The sequence below is a fragment of the Molossus molossus genome, unplaced genomic scaffold, assembly GCF_014108415.1.
Source record: "Molossus molossus isolate mMolMol1 unplaced genomic scaffold, mMolMol1.p scaffold_m16_p_7, whole genome shotgun sequence".
NCBI lineage: Eukaryota > Metazoa > Chordata > Mammalia > Chiroptera > Molossidae > Molossus > Molossus molossus.
The window spans coordinates 84,608,478-84,635,163 of NW_023425401.1; the positions used below are offsets into that span (position 1 = coordinate 84,608,478).

The 26,686-nt window shown below is 36.0% G+C and overlaps 1 protein-coding gene across 5 annotated transcripts in view; it reads right to left on the minus strand.

Moving 5' to 3' along the window:
- Positions 1 to 26,686, minus strand: part of FAM3C (FAM3 metabolism regulating signaling molecule C) — a 62,177-nt gene that overhangs the window by 12,442 nt on the left and 23,049 nt on the right. For all 5 annotated transcript variants that reach the window (XM_036247297.1, XM_036247294.1, XM_036247296.1 and 2 more), the window contains 5 exons: positions 16,758 to 16,787; positions 15,496 to 15,619; positions 8,680 to 8,738; positions 7,619 to 7,669; positions 5,307 to 5,391 (listed from right to left, as the gene is read on the minus strand). In XM_036247297.1, coding sequence (XP_036103190.1) covers positions 5,307 to 5,391; positions 7,619 to 7,669; positions 8,680 to 8,738; positions 15,496 to 15,619; positions 16,758 to 16,787 — 349 coding nt within the window. The remainder of the gene's footprint in view (positions 1 to 5,306; positions 5,392 to 7,618; positions 7,670 to 8,679; positions 8,739 to 15,495; positions 15,620 to 16,757; positions 16,788 to 26,686) is intronic.

Here is a 26,686-nt window from a genome sequence, read left to right on the forward strand (position 1 = left end):
AGGAGAGAGAAAGAGAGAGAAACAGTGACATGAGAGGGACACATCAACAGGTTGTCTCCCACATGACCTTGACCAGGGCCAGGGACAAACCACAACCAAGGTATATGCCCTTGGCTGGAATCGCACCCATGACTCATTGGTCTGTGGGTAGACACTCTAACTGCTGAGCCAAACCGGCCAGGGCACAAGTTGATTTTTAAAAACACATAAAAACAGTGAAATCACTGGAAGAGAAAAATCTACTAAATATCTAATTTGGAGATGAAAAAAATACTTAAGTATAAAAGTAGGATAAAAGTCATTCAATTAAAAAACAGGAGGGCAGTTTAAGGGAGGTGTGGGACAACATAAAACATTAACAATATCCTCATCATAGGAGCAAGAGAAGAAGAAGGAAATGAGCAAGGGATGGGGAATCTGTTTAAAGAAATAATGGCAGAAAATTTATCTAACCTGGTGATGGAAAAGTGATACAAGGTCAGGAAGCACAGAGAATCCATAGGAAGAAGAACCCAAAGAGGCTCATGCCAAGACACATAAGTAAAATGATAAAAATTAAAGACAGAGAATCTTAACAGTAGCAAGAGAAAAGCAATTTGTTACCTACAAAGGAGGTAGGTAACAATTTGTTACCTACATAGTGCTGTGAGCTGATTTCTCAACAGAAACTCTACAGGCTTGAAGGGGGTGGCATGAAATGTTCAAGGTAATAAAAAGCAAGGGCCTGAAACCAAGACTACTTTATCCAGCAAGAGTATCATTCAAAACAGAAGTTGAAATAAAGAGCTTCACAGCCAAAAATAGGCTAAAGGAGTTTTTTACCACAAAACCAGCATTGCAAGAAATATTAAAAGGACTACTTTAATAATTAGAAGACATATATATAGAGAAACATAGGCATAAAGAATTAAAATGGCAATAAATAAGTATCAATCAATAACAACTGTAAATGTAAATGGATTAAATGCTCCAATCAAAAGACACAGGATAGCTGAATGGATCAGAAAATATGACTCATACATAAGCTGTCCACAAGAGACCCACTTCAGAACAAAAGACTCACATAGGATAAAAACAAAGGGATTGAAAAAAATGTTCCATGCAAATGGAAATGAAAAACAAAACAAAACCAGAAGTAGCAATATTTCCATCTAACAAAACAAACTTCAAAGCAAAGGCCATAACAAGAAACAAAAATGGGAACTATATAATACTAAAAGGATGGAGCAACAGGAAGATATAACCCTGGTAAACATATGTGCACCCAATATAGAAGCATCTAAATATATTTAAATAAAAACTATTGTAGGACTGTAAGGGAGAAATCAACGGTAATACAGTCATAGCAGGGCAATTAACAACCAACTGACATCACTTGGATAGATACCCCAGATAAAAAAAATCAACAAGGAAACAGTGACCCTATGTGACACACTACATTAGATGGATTTAAATGATATTTACAGAATATTTCAGCCCAAAGCTGCAGAGTACACATTCTTTCAAGCACACATGGGACATTCTCAAAGACAGACAACATGTTAAGACACAAACTGAGTCTCCACAAGTTCAAGAAAACAAATTACATCAAGCATCTTCTCAGATCACAATGGCATGAAACTACAAATCAACTACAATAAAAACACTCAAACACATGAAGGCTAAATAGTATGTTATTAAACAATAAATAGATTACCATTGAGATAAAGGAAGAAATAAAAAAACCTCCTGGAAACAAATGAAAATAAACACACAACACAAAATCTATGGGACACAGCAAAACCAGTTGTGAGAGGGTAGTTCATGGAACTAGAGGCCTACCTCAGGAAACAAACAAAAAAAAAAGTTTAATAAACTATCTAACCCTACAACTAAAAGAATTAGAAAAAAAACAAGAAAAGACCAGAGTAAGCAGAAGGAAGGAAATAATAAAAATCAGAGTGGAAATAAATGACATAGAGACTAAAAACAAAACCAATACAAAAGATCAATGAAACCAAGAGTTGGTTCTTTGAAAACATAAACAAGACTGATGAATGTCTAGCATGACTAATCATGCTAGAGACCCAAATAAATGTAATCAGAAATCAAAGAGGAGAAGTAACAAATGACATGTCAGAAATACAATGGATTATAAGAAAATATTACAAACAACTGTAATGTGAACAAATTGGCCAACCTGGGTAAAGTGGACAAATTCCTAGAAATGTACAATCTTCAAAACTCAACCAGGAAGACTCAGAAAATCTGAATAAATCCATAACAACTAATGGAATTGAAGCAGTAAACTAAAGACTCCCAGCAAAAAAAGTCCTGGACCAGACAGCCTCACAGGGGAGTTTTACCAAACATCCAATGAAGAATAAACGCCTATCCTCCAAGGAAGATTTCCAAGCTTGTTTTATGAGGTCAGCATTATCCTAATTCCAAAACCAGATAAACACACTATAAAGAAAGGAAATTAGAGATCAGTATCCCTAATAAATATAGATACCAAAATCTTTAACAAAATATTAGCAAAATGAATCCAGCAATGTAGTACCACAAATTAAAAAGCTTCTGCTAGTTTGACTCAGTAGTTACAGCATTGGTCCCTAGACTGAAGGGCTGCAAGTTTGATTCCGGTTAAGGGCACATTCCTGGATTGCAGATTTCCCAGGCCCTGACCAGGGCTGTGTGGAAGGCACCAATTGATATCTCGATATCTCGATCTCTCTTCTCTCTTCTCTCTCTCTCTCTCTCTCTCTCTCTCTCTCTCTCTCTCCTCCCCTTCCTCCTTTCCACTATCTAAAAAAAATTAAAGTATCAGTGGGAAAAAAAAGTATTCACCATACCAGAGATGCACTATAAGTATAATATCTGCAAATCAATTAATATGATAGATCACATAAAATGAAAGAAAAAAAATCATATGACCATATTGATAGATGCAGAAAAAACATTTAATCCAGCACCCATTTTTGATAAAAAATTGACCCAAGTGAAATAGAGGGATCATACCTCAACTTAATAAAGGCTATATATGACAAATCTATGGTCAACATGATACTCAATAGGAAAACACTAAAATTGTTTCCGTTAAGATCACTAACAAGATAAGGATTTCCATTGTCACCACTTTTATTCAAAATAGTACTGGAAGTCTTAACCATGGTGATCAGAAAATGAGAAAAAATAAAAGGCATCCACACTGAAAAGGAGGAAGCAAAACTGTCATTATTTGCAGATGACACAATATTGCATATACAGAACCCCAGAGATTCCACCAAAAACTTACTAGATTTAATAGCAGCAAAATAGCAGGATACAAAAGTAACATCCAGAAATCAATGGCATTCTTATGCACCAATAATGAATACTCAGAAAGGGAAACTAAAAAAATAAAATCCCATTTACCATTACAATAAAGAATTAAGATTCCTAGGAATAAATTTAACTAAGGAGGTAAAAGACCTGTTCTCAGAAAACTACAGGACATTGAAAAAAGAAATAGAGAAAGATATTAAAAAATGGAAGCATATACCATGTTCATGGATTGGAAGAATCAACATTATTAAAATGTCCATACTACCCAAAGCAATCTATGGACTCAATGCAATCCCTATTAAATTACCAAAGGCATATTTCATTAATCTAGAACAAAAACTCCAAAAATTTATATTGAACCCAAATAGACCCCAAATAGCCACAACAATCTTGAAAAAGAAGAACAAAGTTAGAGAGATCACAATACCGAATATCAGGTTATACTACAAAGCCACTCTATTTAAAACAGCCTGCTACTGGCAAAAGAACTGGCATATAGATCAATGGAACAGAGCAGAGAACACAGAAATTGACCCAAGACATACTCAATTAATATTTCACAAATGTCACAAAGGAGTAAAGAGTTTCTTCAATAAATGGTGTTGGGAAAATTAGAAAATCACATGCAAGAAAATGAAACTAGACCACCAACTTATACCATATACAAGAATAAACTCAAAATGGATAAAACACTTAAATGTGATTCGTGGATCCATAAAAATCCTAGAAGAAAATGTAGGCAACAAAATTTCAGACACATGCAGCAGAATTTTCACTGATATATCACCTAAGGCAACAGAAACAAACAAACAAAAATGAACATGGGACTACATCAAACTCAAAAGCTTCTGCACAGCAAAAGAAACAACCATCAAAATGGAAAGGGTACAAAATATATAGAGCACTCATACAACTCAACAAAAGAAGGACAAACAATTCAAAGAGGACATACAAATGGCCAAGAGACATATGAAAAAGTGCTCAATGTTACTAATCATCAGAGAGATGTAAATTAAAATGACAATGATGTATCACTTTACACCTGCCAGAATGGCTGCCATCAACAAATCATCAAACAACAAGTCCTGGCAAGGGTGTAGAGAAAAGGGGACTCTAGTAAACTGCTGGTGGGAATGTAGACAGGTGCAGCCACTATGAAAAATAGTATGATGCTTCCTCAAAAAATTAAAAATGGAACTGCTGCTTGACCCAGTGATCCCATTCTAGGAATATATCCCAACAAGCCTGAAACACTAATCAGAAAGAATATATGTACTCCTATGTTCATAGCAGCACTATTTACAATTGCTAAGATCTAGAGGTATCCATCAATAGATGAGTGGATAAAAAAGCTGTGGTACATATACGCAATAGAATATTACGTAGCTATAAGATCTCTTATCCTTTGAGACGACATGGAGGGACCTGGAGAGTATTATGCTAAGTAAAATAAGCCAGTCAGAGAAAGACAAGTATCGCATGATCTTACTTATTTGTGGAATATAATGAACAAAATAAGGTGATGAACAAAATAGATCCAGAGACAGAGAAGTAGGATTCAGACAGACTAACTTCAGAGGAGGGGGCAGGGGTGAGGGAAGAGATAAACCAAAGAAGTTATGCATATAAGCATAACCAATAGACATAGACAACAATGCTGGGGGGTGGGGGGTAACGGGAGGAGGGTGCCAATGGGGGAAAAAGGAGAAACATCTGTAACAAAAATAAACGAATTAAATAAAAATATATATTAATATCAGGAAAAACAATTTAAAGTTGTTAAAAAACAATAGAACAAACTTTATGTACACGTGATGCTACTATCACAATAACATATGCATAATGAATACATAGAAAGACAGAAGGAAACAAATTTAAAAAATGTTAATGTTTATCTTGAACTCTGTTGTATTTTAGAAAATTTTTTCAATAAAATGTACTACTTTTATACTTATAAATTATAGCTCAAAAAAGTTGTACAGCTTTTTAAGTTTACATACTTGGTAGCTCCATCATCGTATGTTCCCATTAAGACTATTGTTCCATCCTGTATAGACTTCAGAAACTCAATAAACGGGGCCACATCTGAAGAAAAAGAAAAGATTGGGGTTTTTGGTTTTTTTTGTTTTGTTTTGTTTCAAATGGCTGAGTAACCATCATTATAATCTGTAAAGTTAATATATTAAATTTGTAAATTAATAAGTTCTAATGTAACCCAAAGAAAAATAAATCCTGTAAACATTTTAAAAAATTTAGTTTTTTCCTTAGTATGATCCCACTGTTAACTTAAAATTTCCAATCCTGATTCATCCTATGTGTCTTTTGTACAGATATTCCAGGAGCTAAATGAAAATCCCATAGCAAAGTTTCATTAAAGCATTACTTGTGATTTAAAGTAAGAACCCCAGCAGCATGAGAAAGGCTCATGAACCCCCTCAGTGCATATAAATTTGTTTGTATGGGTATTTTTCTAAAAGGAGCATACACAAATTTTATTCAATTCACAAAAGGATTTGTAATTTTTAAAAATTATACCAGTGTGTGTATACACACACACACACACACACACACACACACACACACACACAGAATTAAGAGATCTTCTGGACATATGTACTTACTATAAACAAATAGAAAGAACGTAGGTTGTATTACTTCAAATTTACTGATTCTTTCCATAGCAAAGATTCCTAAGATTTTCTCTAGCTGACTATATTTTACAATAGCACTTTTTATCCCAAAAATATGTAGAGTAGCTAAAAAATCATTTAAATGAAAAAATGGCAGTAACATGCAATTATTCAACTGGAGGAGTATTTTCAGCAGTAATGAATCTACTTGTGATGACATGCCACAGCTTGTGGTCACATGACTGCTTTCAACAACATTTTGTTAGAGTGTTTCTATGTAATAATTCATGGTAAGATCAATTATGCTTTAGAATCTAACATCAATGGTAGCATTTTAAGTTTATAGAGTTTTGACAGCTATGAAAAGTTCTCCTAATCTCATTTAAAAAGAATATGTGGCATCTTGTTAAAGCTTCTTAGAAATATTAGAAAAGCTGAATTGTCTGAAAACCCAACACATATCAGGAATCTCACAAATGTTGGCTTCTTGGCAATATGTTAAGAGGATGGATGGGGAGATGCAAAGGAGCAGCCTCATGCTGATAAATTTCTCATACCCACAACTTAGAGAAGAATCAAAAGATAAATCAGTGTTGATTTTCCCTCAAAGTTGAGAAAGAAATCTCTTTGGGGGAAGAGGCAGCATTCTTCATCAAGGTGGCAGTTCCTTGTCTCTGCCTGCTGGTGACTTCCACCTGCTACTCAAGGAACTTCCAAATACAAAAGACATCTGTCCAGCGAACTGGAAAGAAAATTATATTCCTGCTCTGGCCGGTTTGGCTCAGCGGTTGGAGCGTCAGCCTGCAGTCCGGAGAGACCCGGGTTCGGTTCCCGCTAAGGGCACGTACCTTGGTTGCAGTTTGTCCCCGGCCCTGGTTGGTCGTGCGGGTGGCAGCCACTCGATGTGTCCCTTCACATCGATGTTTCTCTCTCTCTCTCCCGCTCTATCTGAACAAAAAATGGAAAAATGTCCTTGGGTGAGGATAAAAAAAAAAAAAAAAAAAAGAAAATTTTATTCCTTCCCGCAGACATACATCTACTTTAATAATAATCCAGGTTATGACTTGTTTTTGAGAGAAAAAAATCATAAGAAATCAATTCAGTCAGTTCAAAATGCTTGGTTATACCCATCTTTAAATTACTTATTTTTCTTTTTTAATTTCAGACAGAAACTTAAAGGAGCCCAAAACTTTGAATTAGTTGTTTTGTAGAAACTAGAACTGATTTTTAAAATCTCAATTTTTATATCATTATTCTTAATGATTCATCACAATTTTAATTTAAAAAACTGTATACAATATGACTGATCACTTAAATATAGTTGGGCACTTAATGAAAAGGAAGAAATACAAAATGAACACAAAACATGGTGTCATTAGGCCGGGTGGCGGCGATGATTGGAGCACCATCCTGTGTGCCAAAGGGCTGTGGGTTTGGTTCCCAATCAGGGCCACATACCCAGGTTGTGGGTTCCATCCCTGGTTGAGGCACGTACAGGAGGCAACCAATCGATGTTTCTCTCTCTCTCTCCTCCCTCTATAAATATCAGTGAGAACATATCCTCAGGTGCAGCTTTAAAAAACAAATGGTGCCATTATGCTTTTATTAATGAGCTACATTATACTGAGGTGATTAAGAAGTCAGTGCTAGCAACAAAATGGTCACTTGTTATTTAAACTTACCTCCTCCCCACATGTCAAAATATTTAGTGTCTAATACTTCTCCTGTTTTTCCTAAAAGAGATTGAATTCATATCAAATTATGCAACTGAATGAAATATACTCTACATTGTATAAAGCAAATATTCTTAGTCAATGACTGATGTAAATTACCTTGAGAAAGAATTAAAATTTGAACTTTAGGCATCTACATTATAATTCTAAAGGGTAGTTTTTGGATTGGACTTTCTCAATAGTCTTGTAAGCCAAAAAGCAGCAAACAGAAATTCACCAATAACTACAGACAATTCCAATTCAAAGTTAGACATTTTAGATATCTCTTTATAAAACCTTCATTTACTTCCTTTTTAAAATCTATTGTTTATTAATAATTCAATGGACAAATAGGTATGGAAACTTTTACCTAAGAAATTGATGAAAGTAGAAACATAAAAATGTAACTCTTATGAAAGAAGTATAAACTATTTTCCTACAGTAGGGACCGGATAAGGTGGCTGTGGTTTTAATCACCCTCTACAGCTTTACAGGGGCAGTTATACCAGAAACAGAGGACCAGCATGCAATCAGACCTCATTTCATCGGTTTCTATCTTCAGACTTGATTTTGCAAGGACATTCCAAATGTTCAGCGTTCAATAAACTTATTTACTATAATGAACTTGTCAGAAGAATGTGGACAAATAGTGAAAAAATACAATTAATTCTTCCTCTTCATTCCTCCCTACCCCATCCACTATCCATTACCCTTTGACTTTTACACCCTCTGATTCGTGTCCATCTGTCTTCACACGTTAGGATTCCAAAGTCTGCAGCAAGAGCCCATGGAAGGCTCCGCACATGCTGCACAGAAGCTGAACGCTTCCAAGAAAGAGTGCTATTAAGTACTCAGACATGAAGTCTCCACTTACAGCTGGATGCTTTTTTAGGGGCAGTGAGGAAGGGGGTAGGGATTTAGTGTCAAGAGGGGCACTTTCTGACTTGATCCCTTGATATTAGAGTATATTTTATGTTGGATTATATGAATACCCACTGAATATATCCAGAAGCTGAAGTAATTATTCTTACCATTTACCAAGGCAACATTGATCCCTCTTCCAACATTGTTCTTAACACCACTCATTAAACTGAAGGGGAAAAAAAATCAAGACAAATTAAGAATTATATATTGTACAAACATATATCAAAGAAACAAAATCATGCCAAGAAAAAAAAGATTGGGGATATTATATATGTACATGTATTTAGTCCTGCAGAGGAGATTAAAAGTTCTCTACTAAGTCAGAGAAAACAGCCCATACCTTTAAAGCAATATCCTTAAATAAGATTTCACAAATAGAAATATATATTGACAAGTATTAGGGCAAAATACTATTTCTCGCTGCTCTGATCAGATGATGAAATACCATGTTAGAACACCTTACAACATGTGGACATTATGCACATATTCTACACCATTCTTTTGCCCTTTCTGCAGTATCAGACGTGACATGAGAACAGAAGTGAAATGCTCCCCAAATGTTTCCCAGTCTGAGAGCAAGAAGAATGAGGAGCACTCTTTCATGAGTGTTTCACCTAACTATGAACATGCTCTTAGTGATTATCAGCATAAAGTTTCTCTATGCTCAGAAGTAACACTATAGTTTCATATAATGACTGCATCTAACTAGTCACTTAGTCACACTTGAGGGAATCGCCCCCCCGGCAGCTCAAAGACAATGATGCTGTGTCCTGGAAGGAACCAATGGAACATCTGCTTCTTATCAGTTCAGTTTGTTCAATTAGAATTATTAAACTAAATCATGGGTAATTTTAATTTTAAAATCAAATGTAATAGTAATATTTCTATGATGTGCTGTTCAATATTTAACAATTAGTTTGAGGTTAGGGTGAAGGGGAGTATATAAGTATAAAAGCACACACACACACACGTATCCAGATATTTATATTTTTATAAACATATATAGGTACATACATTTATTACAAATTTTATTGATAAAAATTATGTTGGCATATAATTTTGCAAGTAACAAAATCTATAACACTTTATTGTAAATTCCACATAGCCAATTGATTCTCACCGAATGTGCTAGCTGATTTTCATAGACTTCATATCTGTAGTTAACATGTGGCTGCAAATGATGAATGAGTGCAGTTCTAACATTTTCAAAAGATCACAATAAGAAATGATAAATAGATTAGTGATCGCCAGGGTTCAGTGATGGAAGGAGTGACTTACAACAGGGTAGTAAGAAAGAGATCTTTGTGATGATGAAATAATTCTGTATCTTAATTGCTGTGTTGGTTACATGAATCTACACATACAATAAAATGATGCAGAACTAAACATACACATTGTACCAATGATAATTTCCGGTGCATATTGTACTATAATTACATAAGAAAGGACCACTGGGGAGACTGGGTAAAGAGTACACTGGACCTTTCTGCACCATTTCTGCAGCTGCCTATGATTTCTATAATTATTTTGAAACAAATAGTTAAAAAAAAAATACTCTACTCCAATGTCCATTAAGAAACAGAAAAGTATACAATTTTGATTTTTAAAAGCTTAGTAGCCCTGCCCAGCCGGTGTGGCTCAGTGGATTGAGAATCCTCCCATGGACTGAGAGGTCCCAGTTCGATTCCCAGTCAGGGCACATGCCCAAGTTGTGGGCTTGATCTCCAGTAGGGGGAGTGCAGGAAGCAGTGGATCAATGTTTCTCTCTCACATCCATGTTTCTACCTCTCTCCCCCTTCCCCTCCCTCTAAAAAATCAATAAAAACTTATTAAATAAAAATTAGTAGAATTCAACTATCTATCCATACTGGTTGCATATCTACCTACAAAATTTCACTTGTCATTTTCTAAAATTTGCATGTAGTTAAGTGTAGAACTTTGTTATGTGTGTGCAAGACTAGTTCTGTGGTGGGCCACATCTGCTACACAAAAGAGAAGGGAAGTTTCAAAATGAATTTGCTCTGCTCCTTTCAGAAATACATAAGAAAATTCTATTATTAATATTAATAGGCAATATCTGTGATTAACTTGTTACATTAATAATTAATAAAAATATCTTTTCCAAGTAGAGATCATCCAAGAAGCGCTATGACATAGGTTTCCCACAAGAGGGCAGCAGCTTAACAATTTTTGAAAAGGTATTCAACAGGGAAAGCTGCCAGTGAAGATTTTAAGTCTATAAAGGTTAGTCGTCACTCTTACTAACACAAGTTGAAATATTTTCTTTTATCGTTCATGAATATGAAGGTTCCCCACTCCCCTACCATTCCATATCTCTAGGCAAAAATCTAAAGAAAATGATCATATAATCATATCTATAGAGTCTACATCTTCTAATATAGTTTTGATTCAATACTACTTCTTAAAATGATTAGTTTAGAACAAGGTTTAACAAATTGCAGCATATTGGGACAGATCTAGCTACTGGCTGAGTTTTTTTGTTTTATTTTGTTTTACTACTCATGAGTTTTAAATGTTTACATTTTTAAATGGTTATATTTTTTTAAAATTATATAGGTACTTGTATAATATTCTTAATTTTACTTCTTGGCCCTTACAACAATACTCTCTGACCCCTTGATGAAAAAAAAAATCCCTCAAAACAGTCTGCTATACATTCATTCCTATATTAAATATTAAGATTACATAATAAAAAGTGAAGTATTATTCCTAATATCAACTTCATATAAACTGAAATCAAATGAGTATATGTCTACAATTAAAACTATATCTTGAACTCAAGTAAATTCTATGGGTTTTGTAACACAAAAGAAAATGAAGCTATAATTTTGTTGTGAGACATTTTATGTTTATAGCCAGGATTTTGTATTTCTAACTAATGAAATCCATCATCGCGACTACATCTACTTATCCTTAATACCATGACCACAACCCTAATCATAATTATTGCTCGTCTTCTGGCTGTATTAGGGCTTCTCTCAAACCTGGCCTGTGATATTATGGGCTTGATAATTCTTGTGGAGGGGTTGTGCTGTGCAATGCAGGATGTTTAAGAGGGAGCATCCCTGGCCCCTCCCTCCAAATAGCACCACCACAGCTATGAAAACCCAAAATGTCTCCTGATCTTGACAAATGTTTTCTGGGGAGCAAAGTCACCCCTACTAAGAAGCACAGATCTGGACTAATAGTCTCCAAAGTGAGTTGCATGTACTCAGAACACATGTAGGAAAATACTGAAATGTCTACTTATGTACTTTTTAACATCTACTGGCTTATTTTAGTGAGTGTACATGCCAAGTCTGGGGCCAATGGGCGGCGGTGTGGGTGGAGTGTCAAAGAACTGTGGCAGCACGGGGCCATGGCCTTCCAACTGCTTCCCACTCCACTTCTTCAGTCACTCTGCACAGCAGTAATGGCATTTACTTTTTCAATAAAAACGAAATTGTGACATGCCAGAATTTGAAAACCATCAACAACTTCTTAAAGCACTCAGAAAAATATCGCAAAACCTCTTACCTGCCTGGCCTAGGTTCCTATGGGCCTGGCTCTTTTTTTTTCCCTTTCAATTTTATTTTGTGTTGGTTTAAGGCAGCCATTTTCAACATTTTTCATGTCAGGGCAAACATAAACTAATTACTAAAATTCTGCAGCACACCAAAAAATATATTTTTTTGCCAATGTAACAAAAATAATAGGTATAATTTTGACTGATTTACAAAAATAAATAAATAATAGTAATAGTAATTACCTACCCTTTTTGCTCCAAAGTGACTTTAAAAAAAATCAGGTGCCTATACTTGTATATAAGGATTTCTACTACCAAGAATTAACCAATTAGACAGAAACTTATTATGCAACCTTACCAATAAGTTGCAACTCTATTATATGATAAATATATATATATATTTATGGTTTAAGACAGGATACAGAACATTTATACCAGATGGCTATTTTTGTGTTGGCTGTTGACATTTTTTTAAATTTGACAATCTAAGGAAAAAGTGGTCAGTGCCCCTGACTAAATAGTCAGGCATTGCATGTTTTAAAAATTCTCGTGGCACACCAGTTAAAAACTGCTGGATTAAGGTGTATAGCTTAATGGTTAGACAATAATATACCTTTTTTTAAAGAGATTGTTTTCATTGATTTATTTTATTTTTAGAGAGAGAGAAACATCAATGTGAGAACAAAAATGGATCGGTTGCCTACTGCACGACACCTACAGGGAATCAAGCCCGAAACCGGGGCATGTGCCCTGACCAGGAATCAAACCAGCAACTTGTCAGTACACGGGACAATGCCCAACCAACTGAGCCACACCAGCAGGGAGACAATCATATATTTTACATAGTGTTCCCCTTGATATCTCCAACACCCAACTGGTACCATACATAGTACAGTACTGACTATATTTCCTATGTTTTCCTTACATCCTTGTACTATTTTGTAACTACAAGTTTATACTTCTTAATCTTTTCACCTCTGGCCTGGACCTTATTTACTTTTCTCCAGCTCTTTCCCATTTAGCATTCACGGCCTTTAAGCATGTTCTTCCTTCTGTTTAGAATGTCCTTTCCCCACTTTTCACCTGGCTGTCTTTCTTCTTACCCTTCAGTTTTCAGTCTAAACATCCCTATGGTGGAGAAAACTGTTCCTTGAATCACTCAATGTAAAGTTGGACACCTCAGCCTCATCTCAGTCACCCTGACTCCTACTGGCACACCTGCAACTCTGCACACCGGTGATGCATCTGCATGTCCTGCTTAAGCACAGGTCATCCCTACCAGCTTAAGTTCCCTGACAGCAGGGGCAATGCTCAAGGATCACTTAATGAATAAGTGAATGAATCATGCTAAGAAAACTCAGACTCTTTCTTTAATCTTTTTGATGGCAAAACTTTCAGTCCGGAAACAGAAGGTACTGGAAGAAATATTGGTCCTGCAGTTTCACCACTGGGGATGTCTGGCTAGCCATTTACCAGGGATTCAATTTCATGACCCAAGGCCCCAAGGCCTTGCTGTAAAATCACATGAATTATTTAATCTGTCACGGGACTTCGGGATGATTCCTGCAATGAGGGTGAATAGGTGGCCTGCCTCCATTTTACAGTTAGAGAAACTGAAACACATATTCTACACCACACTAGGGCCAAACTCCCTGGCTGAGCCCAGTACTTAGTTTATCAGACTCTACTGCCTACATATTCTTTTTTCTTCTTGACCTATATAATCTGTACATAGAAAACCTGCTAGTAAAGTGTTTGCCTCTTCTTCTTCGCATTAAAACTTACATACAAGCGGGTAGAGGAGATCTCCAAAGACAATCTACAACATGCGAGGCATGAACTTTCTTCCTATTATTTAGAATTAAACTTGGGGCCTCTCTAGACAAATAAACTGAGATAGGGAAAAAAAAGATATGAAATTGGAACATTCTAAGTTAATAGGAGGGTATTATTTAATGTAAGATCTACAAACTGAAATCCAAGTATGTTTTTTTTTTTTTTTTTTTTTTTTACATAATTCAGTAAAACAGGACTATTATAATGAGAACTCAGAAGACAACAAATTAGCCATGGATTATCATCAGCATGAGGTAAAAGAAAACATATGAGTCAGGACCTTAAAGATTACACAGCTCAAGCCTTTAATATCATAAGGAAAGTGTAATTATAAGAGGCTATAGGACCTACCCATAGCTAATTGAAAAAGGGGCTAAGATTAATATTTATAAGCTTCTCTATTAAAAAGGCATATTAAATTCTGGGAGAAATGGCTTAGTTTCTTCTCCTCTGCCTGTAAAATTACCTCACTCTTTATTCTCATAATTAATGGCATGTTTATTACTTTACATGAAGTTGAAATAAGCTCAAATATCTAATTTTCTAGGCTAGAGCAGATTAAAAGCAGCCAACTAAAAGCAGGTTTTGTGACTTAAGAGGCAGGAACTTCACCAAGTGACAGTTCACACTAAGGCAGGAGATTGAAAAATCTAAAAACAATACTTTGTAGAGCATCTCAATACAGGGAACCAGTTAGCTCAGTGGCAAACCGCTCTGTGGCATCATGGTTATAACCAGATTATTTCACTTCAAGAAACAGCATTAAAACATTTAAAATGAAAGGTGCTGGTTTATAAGTGTTCATTACCGAAGATACTGCTATCAAAGGGACAGCAGTTTTCAACAGGTGTGCTGCAAGAATGTTTAAAACATGCAATATCTGACCATTTAGTCAGGGTACTGACTTCTTTTCCCTTATATTGTCAAAATGAAAAATGACACAGCCAACTCAATAGCTGTCTGGTATGAATGAATCAAAATTATACCTATTTTTTGGGAAGATGAGCAAAATATGTAATATATTTTTTGGTGTGCTGCAGAATTTTAGTAGTTTATGTGTGCCATGAGGTGAAAATGGTTGGAAAATGCTGAAAGAGGACTTTGCACTGATGGAAATATTCTCAATGCTGCTCAAATCTGCAGGCACTGGCCTTGTGGGGTTACTGAGCACTTCAAGTGTGGCCAGTGACTAACAAACTAAACTTTTCATTTCAATTAATTTAAATGAATTAACTTTCGCACATGACTTAAGAATCAAAATTAAATAGTTCCATGGGTCTATGGCTCTAACATGGGACAGCACAGGTCTAAAGAAATCACTCAGGAAACCCCTCCTCTCTTCACAAAACTGAATAAGTGTTCTTATGTCACTCTCTAATATGAAATTTAAGAACTTCTAAGATTCCTTAAAGGCATGGGGAAAACAGTGTGCAATAAAAATTGAAATCACTTTTCTTTAGTAAAAGCATGCCCAATAAATTTTCAAAAGATCCATTAAACTCAGGTTCAATTACTATAATTTTATAGCACATCTTATACTTCCAAATGGATAAACACTTACACATTGTCCTCCAGGCAGATTTTGGGTCCCACCACATTGGCTGCTCCACTTGCCATTTTAAAAGCAAAATGCTTCTCAGGGCAAGCTTTTGAGATCCCACATTTGTATCTGGGAGGTTTTGTAGCTTTGGAAAACAAAAATACATTTTTAAAAGAAAACAATGTTAACAGACTCTATAATCAGTTTGTTTCAAATCTCAAATCACAGAGGAATTATATAAATCACTAATTTATATGTATCTTAAAATACATGCTGGGAGTTTTTTCCCCCTGGGGTTTCAAAGAGCCTCAAAACAAAACAAAACAAAACAAACAAAACAAAACAAACAACAAAAGCACTAAGAAAACAAGTTAATAATAGATATAAATGAATCAAATAATATGATTATTTTTAAGTTTATATTTTAAATTCAGGATGGGGGTTGCGGGTAGGTTTTGAATTGTTGCTTTGAATTTCCAGTGTGTAAATGTACAACAAATGATTACAAACTAAAAAGCCTAACACACCCCTACCCGTGTGGCTCAGCGGATTGAGCATCATCCCATGGACTCAGAGGTCCTGGTAAGATTCCCGTTCAGGATTTTGGGCTTGATCCCCAGTAGGGGGCGTGCAGGAGACAGCCGATAAATGTTTCTCTCTCACATCTATGTTTCTCTCTCTCTCTCCCTTCCTCTCTCTCTAAAAAGTCAATAAACACATATTTATAAAAAAATAAATAACTGCCCTGGCCAATTTGGCTCAGTGGTGAGAACATCAGCCCACAGACCAAGAGTCACGGGTTTGATTCAGGTCAAGGGCATGTACCTCATATCTCAGTTGTGCTTCAGTTCCCAGCCCTGGCTGGGGTCGTGTGGGAGGCAACCAATCAATGTGACTCTCTCACATTGATGTTTCTCTCTCTCTCTCCCCCTACCCCCACTCTATCTGAACAAAATATTGAAAAATGTCCTCGGGTGAGGATAAAAATAAAATAAAATAAAGCATTACTGAACAACCTGCTCATGTACTAGTTCTCCTTTTATACACTTTCTGTACTTATGCTACTGAAGCTAAAAACAATAATGAAAGAAAATATTCATTATGAGTAAATACTAAGAATATTAGGCTGTCCAATCAAATAGTATCCTTATAACTTTAGAAAACAATTTCTAAATCAGTTTTTGCTTTCATTGAACTATCTCCATTGTTCAAATATAAGTTCTCATATGCCTAAGAAAACAATAGAATACACCATCTGCAAATTATTGGCCTGAAATACTTACAACGTGCTGCGGTGTCCAATGCTGACCTTGCTAAGAAAAAAAAGTTATATTTGTTAGAAGGAATGAGGTTGTTGGCAAGTATCCACTTTTAAAACATATATACAGCTAACAGGCCTATAAAAAAAGTGTTTAAATACTACTCAGTATATAATAAATAAAACATAAATATCACTTTAGAAAAACAGTGAGAAAGTAACTTTAGGCTACATAATTCAGTATAAACAAGTATGTAGAGAAATTATAGAGGGTAGTATTTTATCATAGACATTTACTTTATATTTTTTATTTTTAGTTATTATACATTTAGATCCTAGTCAAAAAGTTATTCTACAAACTTACCATCATTTGTTTACAATCATTTTTTCAGCTTTATTGAGATATAACTGACACTTAACATTGTGCACGTTTAAGGTACAGAGTGTATTGAATGGATACATTTAGACACTGCAACATGACCACCACAGTATTAGCCTCTATCCCTCACAGTTACCATTTCTTGTGTGTGTGGTGAGAAACTGTAAGATCTACTCTCTTAGCATCATTCAAGTACATGATAAAGTATTGATAGCTATAAGCACCATGCTATAAATTAGATCCCCAAACTTGTTAATCTTATAACTGGAAGTCGTACCCTTTGAGCGACATCTCCCCATTTCCTCACCTCCAAACCCCTGGTAACCACCACTCTACTCTGTTTCTATGAGTTTGTTCTTTTCTGATTTGACATATAAGTGATATACATACTTCAAACTTCCCTTTAAACTTTAAATGACATTAAATACATACTTGGTGACTATTAGGATGTTTAAAAGTTGTTGCTGGTACATAGGCACATAAAGCCCTGGAGTACACACATAAACCTACCTTAGTAGTCAGGCTAGGAGATTTGAGGACATTGAGAGAACACAAGAGGGATTGTGGTGGTAGAGAGCTTTTCTTTAAAATAGCAATGTAGCCCTTACCAGTTTGGCTCAGCCAGGGGTCGTGGGTTTAATTCCTGGTCAAGGGCATATACCTACCTGGGTTGCAGTTTTGATTCCCCACCCTGGCTGGGGTCATGCAGGTGTCTCCCTCACATCAATATTTCTCTCTCTCCCTCCCTCCCTTCCATTCTATCTAAAAATCAATGGAAAAAAATATCTTTAAACAAGGATTTAAAAAAATGTATTGGGTGTAATAAAAAAATTAAGGTCATTACTAAGAGTTTTATAATTTATCAGTTCAAGAAAGCCAGCAACTCGTGATTAAATTTTAATTTAAATTCAGCAGATCTCAACCTGACCTTCTACACTTAGAGCTTTTTCAAAAGCACTAACATCTGATCCTAGCCCAGGAGATTATAATTCAGAGCAACAGTACTGTGGGCAACCATTTCCTGATTTGGCTAATAAGTATGCAGTGTCATAAATGTTTGCCAGCTGTGGGACTATAAATAGTTACCTAGTTTTTACTTCTGTACTATTTTAGGTAATTGTGAATTTCCTGTAAGTCCAGCAATCTAGAGAACAGAAGTTAAAGCTGAAAAATAATATGTAAATGTTTAAAAAGAGAAAAATGACTAAGTAAATGAAGGCCCATAACTTCATAGCACACTCAGAATAGTGTGCACCATTAAGTTCATTAAGGCATTGCAGTAGCACGGAAAAGTTGAATGTATTTGGTGCAAGGGTTGATGCACAACCACTGAACCACACCGGCCAGTCTTTTTTTTAATTGATTTTAGAGAGAGAAAGGGAGAGGGAGAGAGAGAGAGAAACATCAATGAGAGAAAACATCGATTGGCTGCCTCCTGCATGCCCTCTGCTGGGTATTTGGCCCACAACCTGGGCATGCACCCTGAATGGAATCGAACCGACAACCTCTTGGTGCATGGGTTAATGAAAAGTTGAATGTATTTGGAATAAAGCAGAAAACAAACTAGATTAGTAAGTACTAAAAATATTCAAAGATTAAAAAAACAAAGACTTGAAGGAAACAAAACATGATCAGTTAGTAAACTGGGATACTGGAATTACTGGGGTTTGTTTTTCCAATTTCGTTACTTATGTCATTTTTCCTTAATTATGTGTCATAAATGTGAGGGAAGAATAAGTATAGAGATCATCTGGTCCAGTGCTCTCACTTTTGTAAATGTGAAAGTCCAGAAAGTTATTATAGCAACCATCATTAACAGCATGAGAACTAGAAATTCTCAATTTTACTTTGTCCTGAACAAACATTTACAGCATTAGGCTTACAGGGGAAGGTTGTCCAAATCAGGAATTGTGGTATACCTAACTTACCTAACTTACGGTAATAAGATAAGAAGACAACAGTGGGATAGAACATAGGTAACATAGTGTAGCTCATTCACATGTGCTGGGAACTCTATCAGTACCTCTGCATATATTATTGATTTGAGCATCAGCCCTGTTTTAAAGGGAAAAGAAACTGGGAACAGAGAGGTTAACTGATTTGATTTGCTCTAATCATAATTAGTAATTGGCAGAGGTGTTTCCAAAGCCATAATATCTCATCCTAGCACCCAAATTCATGTTGCACCACCCCAGAAATGAGACTGTCTAAAGTCTTATGATCACATGTACAAAAACTGCAAGTCCTGCTAGGAGCAGGAAGCCAGGATACGGAGTTTTCAGAACAAGCTTTCTGAGTGTCGAGTGGAGAACAGACAGAGTGTTCAAGACTTGAGACAAGGGGTCCACAAGAATGGAGCTGAAGTAATCTAGATAGAAAAGGGTAGAAGCCCAGTCCTAGCCGGTTTGGCTCAGTGGTTTGAGTGTCGGCCTGCGGTCCAGAGAGACCTGGGTTCGGTTCCCACTAGGGGTGTGTACCTCAGTTGCGGTTTGCCCTGGCCCTGGTTGGTCGTGCGGGTGGCAGCCACTTGATGTGTCCCTTTCACGTCAACGTTTCTCTCTCCCTCTCTCCCTCCCACTCTGTCAGAACTAAGGAGCAATATTGACGGGACTTGGGAATGAACCAGATGGATCAGTGATGGGAAGAGGAATCAAGTCTGTCTCTCAGACATTTGGCTTTAGAACTATTCATTTATTCATTCACATGAGCTAATGGGGAAAAAAGAAAACAGTCTCTGCACTCAAGATGTGTATAATCCAGTGAAAAGATGGGAGTGGAGGGTGGACAATGAGTTCTGTGTTGCACTTGTTAATTTTAAAATATTTGGTGATGATCCAAAAGAAAAAGTCTAGCGGCCAGAGGAAGAGACTAGCTGGAGAAACGGAGATAGAAAGAAAACCAGGGATGAGCCTCTACAATGGTCAAATTAGTTTGTTAAAACTTAAGAAATGTAAAAACAGTAAATGCTACACAATTCAAAAAGCTTTACTGGGATACATACAATTTTGGGAAAAGCAGTTTCTTAATCATCAGGCTTTTAAGTAAATAACATCACCTCCATTTAATTTGTGTATTAAGTAAGGAGAGATGCTTAAAAGTAAAAAATCTCATGAAAGACTTTTCTTTCCAGATGAGAACTAATTTTTATTCAATATTCATAAAAACTGAGCCCAGCCAGTGTGGCTCAGTGGTTGAGCATCGACCCATGCACCAAAAGGTCACCGGTTTGATTCCCCGGGAGGGCACATGCCCAGGTTATGGGCCAAATCCCCAGTGGGGGCCATGCAGGAGGCGACCAAACGATGTTCTCTCTCATCGATGTTTCTATCACTCTCTCTCCTTCTCCTTTCCTTTCCCTCTGAAATCAATAAAGAAAAAAAAATAATAATAATAATAATAAAAACTGAAAGCCCTCTATTAGCCTGGCAATTTGGAGAATTTTAACACCTGGAGGCCAAACAGGTAAATTTCCATAAATAAGACAGGATAATATCCACATGCAGTACATGGGCACAGCATATAAACACTTTTGTTCCACAAAGTACCTTGATAGGTTTAATTCTTAATTTCTTTCAACACTTTTCAGTTCAAGGCACAATAATAATAAACATTCCTGTTTTGGTTTCACCAATGAATATTTTTCAACAAAGAAATCATACAGAATTATTTTATACTTTAGTTTTTTGTAATGTGAAGTAATTCATGTAAATACTATTTCAATGGTTTAAGTGTGAAAGGGGGAAAAAGTCAAATCAATAGAATATTAAGTACTTACTGCAGCAATATGCAAAAATAAATTGGACTGTGTTCATTACATTCACTAGATATTAAGTATCCATGCTAAAAACTAACTGCTATGTTAAATCACAAATATAACTAAGACTGGCAGATTGTACCCATGTTGATATTCTGGTTGTGACACTGTATACAGTTTTAAAAGAGAAGTTACACAGTAAAAAATTGGGTAAAGAATATATAGGATCTCTGTGTATTATTTCTTACAAATGCATATGAATCTACAAAATAAAAAGTTCTGTTAAAAATTGTTTTAAAAAATCACAATTAAACTACTTTGGTAATTTCAACTACGAATGGTGGGCAAAATTTTTCACTTTTCCTTTCTAAAAAATAAGCTCGCTTATTTTTCTACAAAAGTACTATATAATCAATCTGAATTTCAATTTATAGAAACTATCAATTAAGTTATTACATCAACAAAATAAAAAAAAACTTGAAATATTCACCACCAAAAAAATTATAGTTACTAGATTTACTGGGGTGATCACTTCAGAAGTTATATAAATGTCTAAACACTATGTTGTATACCTAAAACTAATATAATATTGTATATCAACTGTAATTGAAAAAAATTTTTAATGAAAAAAACCACTGTTAGTCTCCTGGTCCCCCTAAGACACTGATTATAGAAACAATCCTAATGTTCAGTTAAACTTGTTACTCAAGTTAGATGCTAAACAAAAAAGCAAAGATAAGCATATCTCCATCTTTACTCAATTATTCTGATATAAGAAGTAAAATAAAAAAAGACAGACCAGATGATAGGACACAAACTAATTCTCTACAAGTTCAAGAAGACTGAAATCATACCAAGTATCTTCTCAGATCACAATGGCAAGAAACTAGAAATCAATTGCAACAAACACATGCAAAGACATTTGAACACATGGAGGCTAAACAGCGTGTTACTAAACAATGAATGGGTTACATAAGGAGATCAAGGAAGAAATTAAAAACTTCCTGGAAACTAATGAAAATGAACACACAACAACACAAAATCTATGGATGCAGCGAAAGCAGTTCTGAGAGGGAAGATCATAGCACTACAGGCCTACCTCAAGAAACAAGAAAAATCTCTAATAGACTATCTAACCTCACAACTTAAAGAACTAGAGAGCAAACAAAAAGAAAACCCCACAGCAAATAGAAGGAAGGAAACAGGAAAGATCAGAGCAGAAAAAAATGACATAGAGACCAAAAAAACAATTCAAAGGATCAATGAAACAAAGAGCTGGTTTTTCAAAAAGATAAACAAGATTGATGGACCTTTAGCTAGACTCACCAAGAAACAAAAAGAGAGAACCCAAATACACAAAATCAGAAATGAAAGAGGAGAAGTAAAAACTGACATCACAGAAATATAAAAGATTGTTAACAACTACTATGAACAATTATATGGCAACAAATTCAACAATCTAAGCGAAATAGACAAATTTCTAGAAACACACAGTCTCCCAAAACTGGACCGGGAAGAGAGAGAAAACTTGAACAGACCAATAACAACTAAGGAAATTGAAGAGGTGATCAGGACTCTCCCAGCAAACAAAATCCCAGGCCTGGATGGCTTCACGGGAGAGTTTTACCAAACATTCAAAAAAGAACTAACATTCATTCTCCTCAAACTGTTTCAAAAAAATTCAAGAAAATGGAAGACTTCCAAACTTGTTTTATGAGGCCAGCATAATTCTAATTCCAAAACCAGAGAAAGACTGTAAAAAAAAGAAAAATACAGGCCAATATCCCTGATGAACATAGACACCAAAATCCTGAACAAAATACTAGCAAATCAGATCGAGCACTATATCAAAAAAATTATTCACCATAACCAAGTGAGATTCATCCCACAGATGCAAGGCTGGTACAATATTCACAAATCGATAAATGTGATACACCACATATACAAAATGAAGAATAAAAACCACATGATCATATCAATAGATGCTGAAAAAGCATTCGACAAAATCCAGCATCCATTTCTGATAAAAAGCCACAGCAATCTGGGAATAGAGGGATCCATATCTCGACATAATAAAGGCCATATACGAAAGACCTACAGTCAACATCATACTCAATGGGCAGAAACTAAAAGCATTTCCCTTAAGAACAGGAACAAGACAGGGATGCCCACTTTCACCACTCTTATTTAACATAGTACTGGAAGTCTTAGCCACAGCAGACAGGAAGAAAAAATAAAAGGGACCCAAATTGAAAAGGAGGAAGTGAAACTGTCATTACTTGCAGATGACATGATATTATACCTAGAAAACCCTAAAGACTCCATCAAAATTCTACTAAACTTAATCAATAAATTTGCAAAGTAGCAGGATACAAAATTAATGTCAAGAAATCAATGGCATTCTTATACACCAATGATGAACTCACAGAAAGAGAAACTGAAAAAACAATCCCATTTACCATCAAGGCAAAAAAAATTAAGATACCTTAACCAAAAGAGTAAAGGACCTATTTGCAGAAAACTACAGGACATTGAAAAAAGAAATAGAGGAAGATATAAAAAGTGGAAGCACATACCTTGTTCATGGATTGGAAGAACTAACATCATTAAAATGTCCATATTACCCAAAGCAATCTACAGATTCAATGCAATTCCCATCAAAATACCCATGACAAATACTTCAAAAGTTCATATGGAACCAAAAAAAGACCCCAAATAGCCACAGCAATCTTGAAAAAGAAGGACAAAGTAGGTGGGTTCACAATACCAGGTATCAGATTATACTACAAAGCTACTGTAATCAAAACAGCCTGGTACTGGCACAAGAACAGGCATATAGACCAGTGGAACAGAAAAGAGAATCCAGAAATGGACACAAGACATTAATATTTGACAAAGGGGGCAAGAGCATACAATGGAGTAAAGACAGCCTCTTTAATAAATGGTGTTGGGAAAATTGGACAGCTACAAGCAAAAAAATGAAACTAGACCATCACCATACACCATACACAAAAATAAACTCAAAATGGATAAAAAACTTAAATGTGACCCGTGAATCCATAAAAATTCTAGAAGAAAATGTAGGCAACAAAATTTCGGACATCATACGGAGCAGAATTTTCACTGATACATCACCTAAGGCAACAGAAACAAAGGAGAAAATGAACACATGGGACTACATCAAACTCAAAAGGTTCTGCACAGCAAAAGAAAACAACCATCAAATGAAAAGGCTACCCACTGTATGGGAGAGCATCACTGCTGAAGATACATTAGATAAGAGGTTAATTTCCAAAATATATAGAGTACTCATACAACTCAACACAAGGAAGACAAAAAACCCAATTAAAAAATGGGCAGAGGAGCTGAATAGACATCTCTCCAAACAGGACATACAAATGGCCAAGAGACATATGAAGAAATGCTCAACATCACTAATCATCAGAGAGATGCAAATTAAAACAACGAGGTATCACCTCACACCTGTCAGAATGGCCACCATCAACAAATCATCAAACAGGTGTTGGTGAGGGTGTGGAGAAAAGGGGACTCTAGTACACTGCTGGTGGGAATGCACACTGGTGCAGCCACTATGGAAAACAATATGGTGTTACCTAAAAAGTTAAAAATTGAACTGCCATTTGACCCAGTGATTCCACTTCTAGGAATATACCCTAAGAAGCCTGAAACACCAATCAGAAAGAATATATGTATCCCCATATTCATAGCAGCACTATTTACAATAGCTAAGATCTGGAAACAGCCCAAGTGTCCATTTATAGATGAATGGATAAAAAAGCAGTGGTACATATACACAATGGAATACTATGCAGCTGTAAGAAAGAAAGATCTCTTATCCTTTGAGACGACATAGAGGGACCTGGAAAGTATTATCCTAAGCGAAACAAGCCAAGCAGAAAAAGACAAATACCACATGATCTCACTTATTTGTGGAATATAATGAACATAACAGTCTGAGGAATAGGGTAGACCCAGAGACGTGGAAGTAGGGTACAGACTGACAACCCTCAGAAGAGAGGGTGGTGGGGGGAGGGAAGAGATAAACCACAGCACTTATATGAATGTACACATAACCAATGGACATAGACAACAAAGCCAAGGACGGGGTGTGGGGGATGGGAGGAGGGTGTCAATGGGGTAAAAAAGGAGAAACATCTGTAACAAAAATAAAATTAAAAATAAAAATAAAATAAGAAGTAAAATAATAACTATACGTATTAAATTTTCACCAGTTCAATAAACTGGAATCCAATAAGGTTTTGTGGATATAGTGTATGACTTAAGTTATGACAACATAATGAACAATCTGCCCTAAGAATGCCTAAATGAAACAGCTAAAACATACACTATAAATGAAAACTTTGCAGTTCCCAACCTTAGGAAAAATCAAAATGAAAATTAAGGGAAACAACTATCCTAGTTAAAGTAGCTCAGTGTTTATTTATAGCTGATGATTAGCAGCTTTTCTTTCTTATTTACAAAAAAAAAAAAATTTTGTATTGATTTTTAGAGAGGAAGAGAAAGGAACAGAGAAATAAAAACATCGACGAGAGAGAACATGGATTGGCTGCCTCCTGCATGCCCTCCAACTGGGGATTTGGCCCACAACCTGGGCATGTGCCCTTACCGGGGAATCGAACCAGCGACCTCTTGGTGCATTGGCGATGCTCAACCACTGAGCCACACCAGCTGGGTGCAGCTTTTCAATTAATACGGTTTTAAATGAATCCCACTTGGCTTTAAATGAATTCCACTTTGGAAACACTCTTTTCTATTTAAAAATCCTAATCCTCAATTACCAAAATGCATTTTCTATTCAATCAGCATTTACTATTTACAGGGCCTAGCACTAGATGTTGGGTGAAGCATCAAGATATTATTGCCCTCAAGATTTATTCTCCAGTAAGGGAAGACAGATATATGAAAAAGAATAAAAGAAACTATAAAGTGAGGCAGAATAAAATCAGTGTCCAGTTTAGACATAACTACAATGTATTAGAACAAATAGCTCAGAAACAGGAACAAGAAATTCCAGTAAGAAGGAAGGAGGTTTTCCCTGGCCGGTGTGGCTCAGCTAGAACCCGGGGACCATGGCTTTGATTCCTGGTCAAGGGCACATACATGGGTTGCAATTCAATCCCTGGCCCCAATTGGGGTCATCTGGGAGGCACCAGATTGATGTGTCTCTCTTGAATCGATGTGTTTCTCTTTCACTCTCTCTCTCTCCCTCCTTCCTTTCTACTCTCTAAAAATCAATGGAAAAAATGAAAGAAAGAAAGAAAGAAAGAAAGAAAGAAAGAAAGAAAGAAAGAAAGAAAGAAAGAAAGAAAGAAAGAAAGAAAGAGAGGGAGGGAGGGAGGGAGGGAGGGAGGGAGGGAGGGAGGGAGGGAGGGGAGAAGAAAGAAAGAAAGAAAGAAAGAAAGAAAGAAAGAAAGAAAGAAAGAAAGAAAGAAAGAAAGAAAGAAAGAAAGAGAGGGAGGTTCAAACACAATTTCTCTCGAGAAGGGGTATTTATGCAGTTTTGAAAAATGAACAAAGGATTAACAGATGAAGGGGAGATGGGAAAGTGGTGCAGGATGAGGAATCAGCAGGAGCAAAGGCTGAGGTATGAAAGGGCAGGATTGGCATCCCTAGATCATGTGCAGATTGGCATGGTGAGTGTGAGGCATGGGCAGGGAGGGGCAGAGAACAGGTGAGAGAAGCAAAGGTAGGATGGGGGATTTGAGTGCCATCCTAAGTAGGGAGTGTAGATTTTACTTTCTGGTAACTGAAAGTACTAAATGTTCATGAGGTGTAGTAA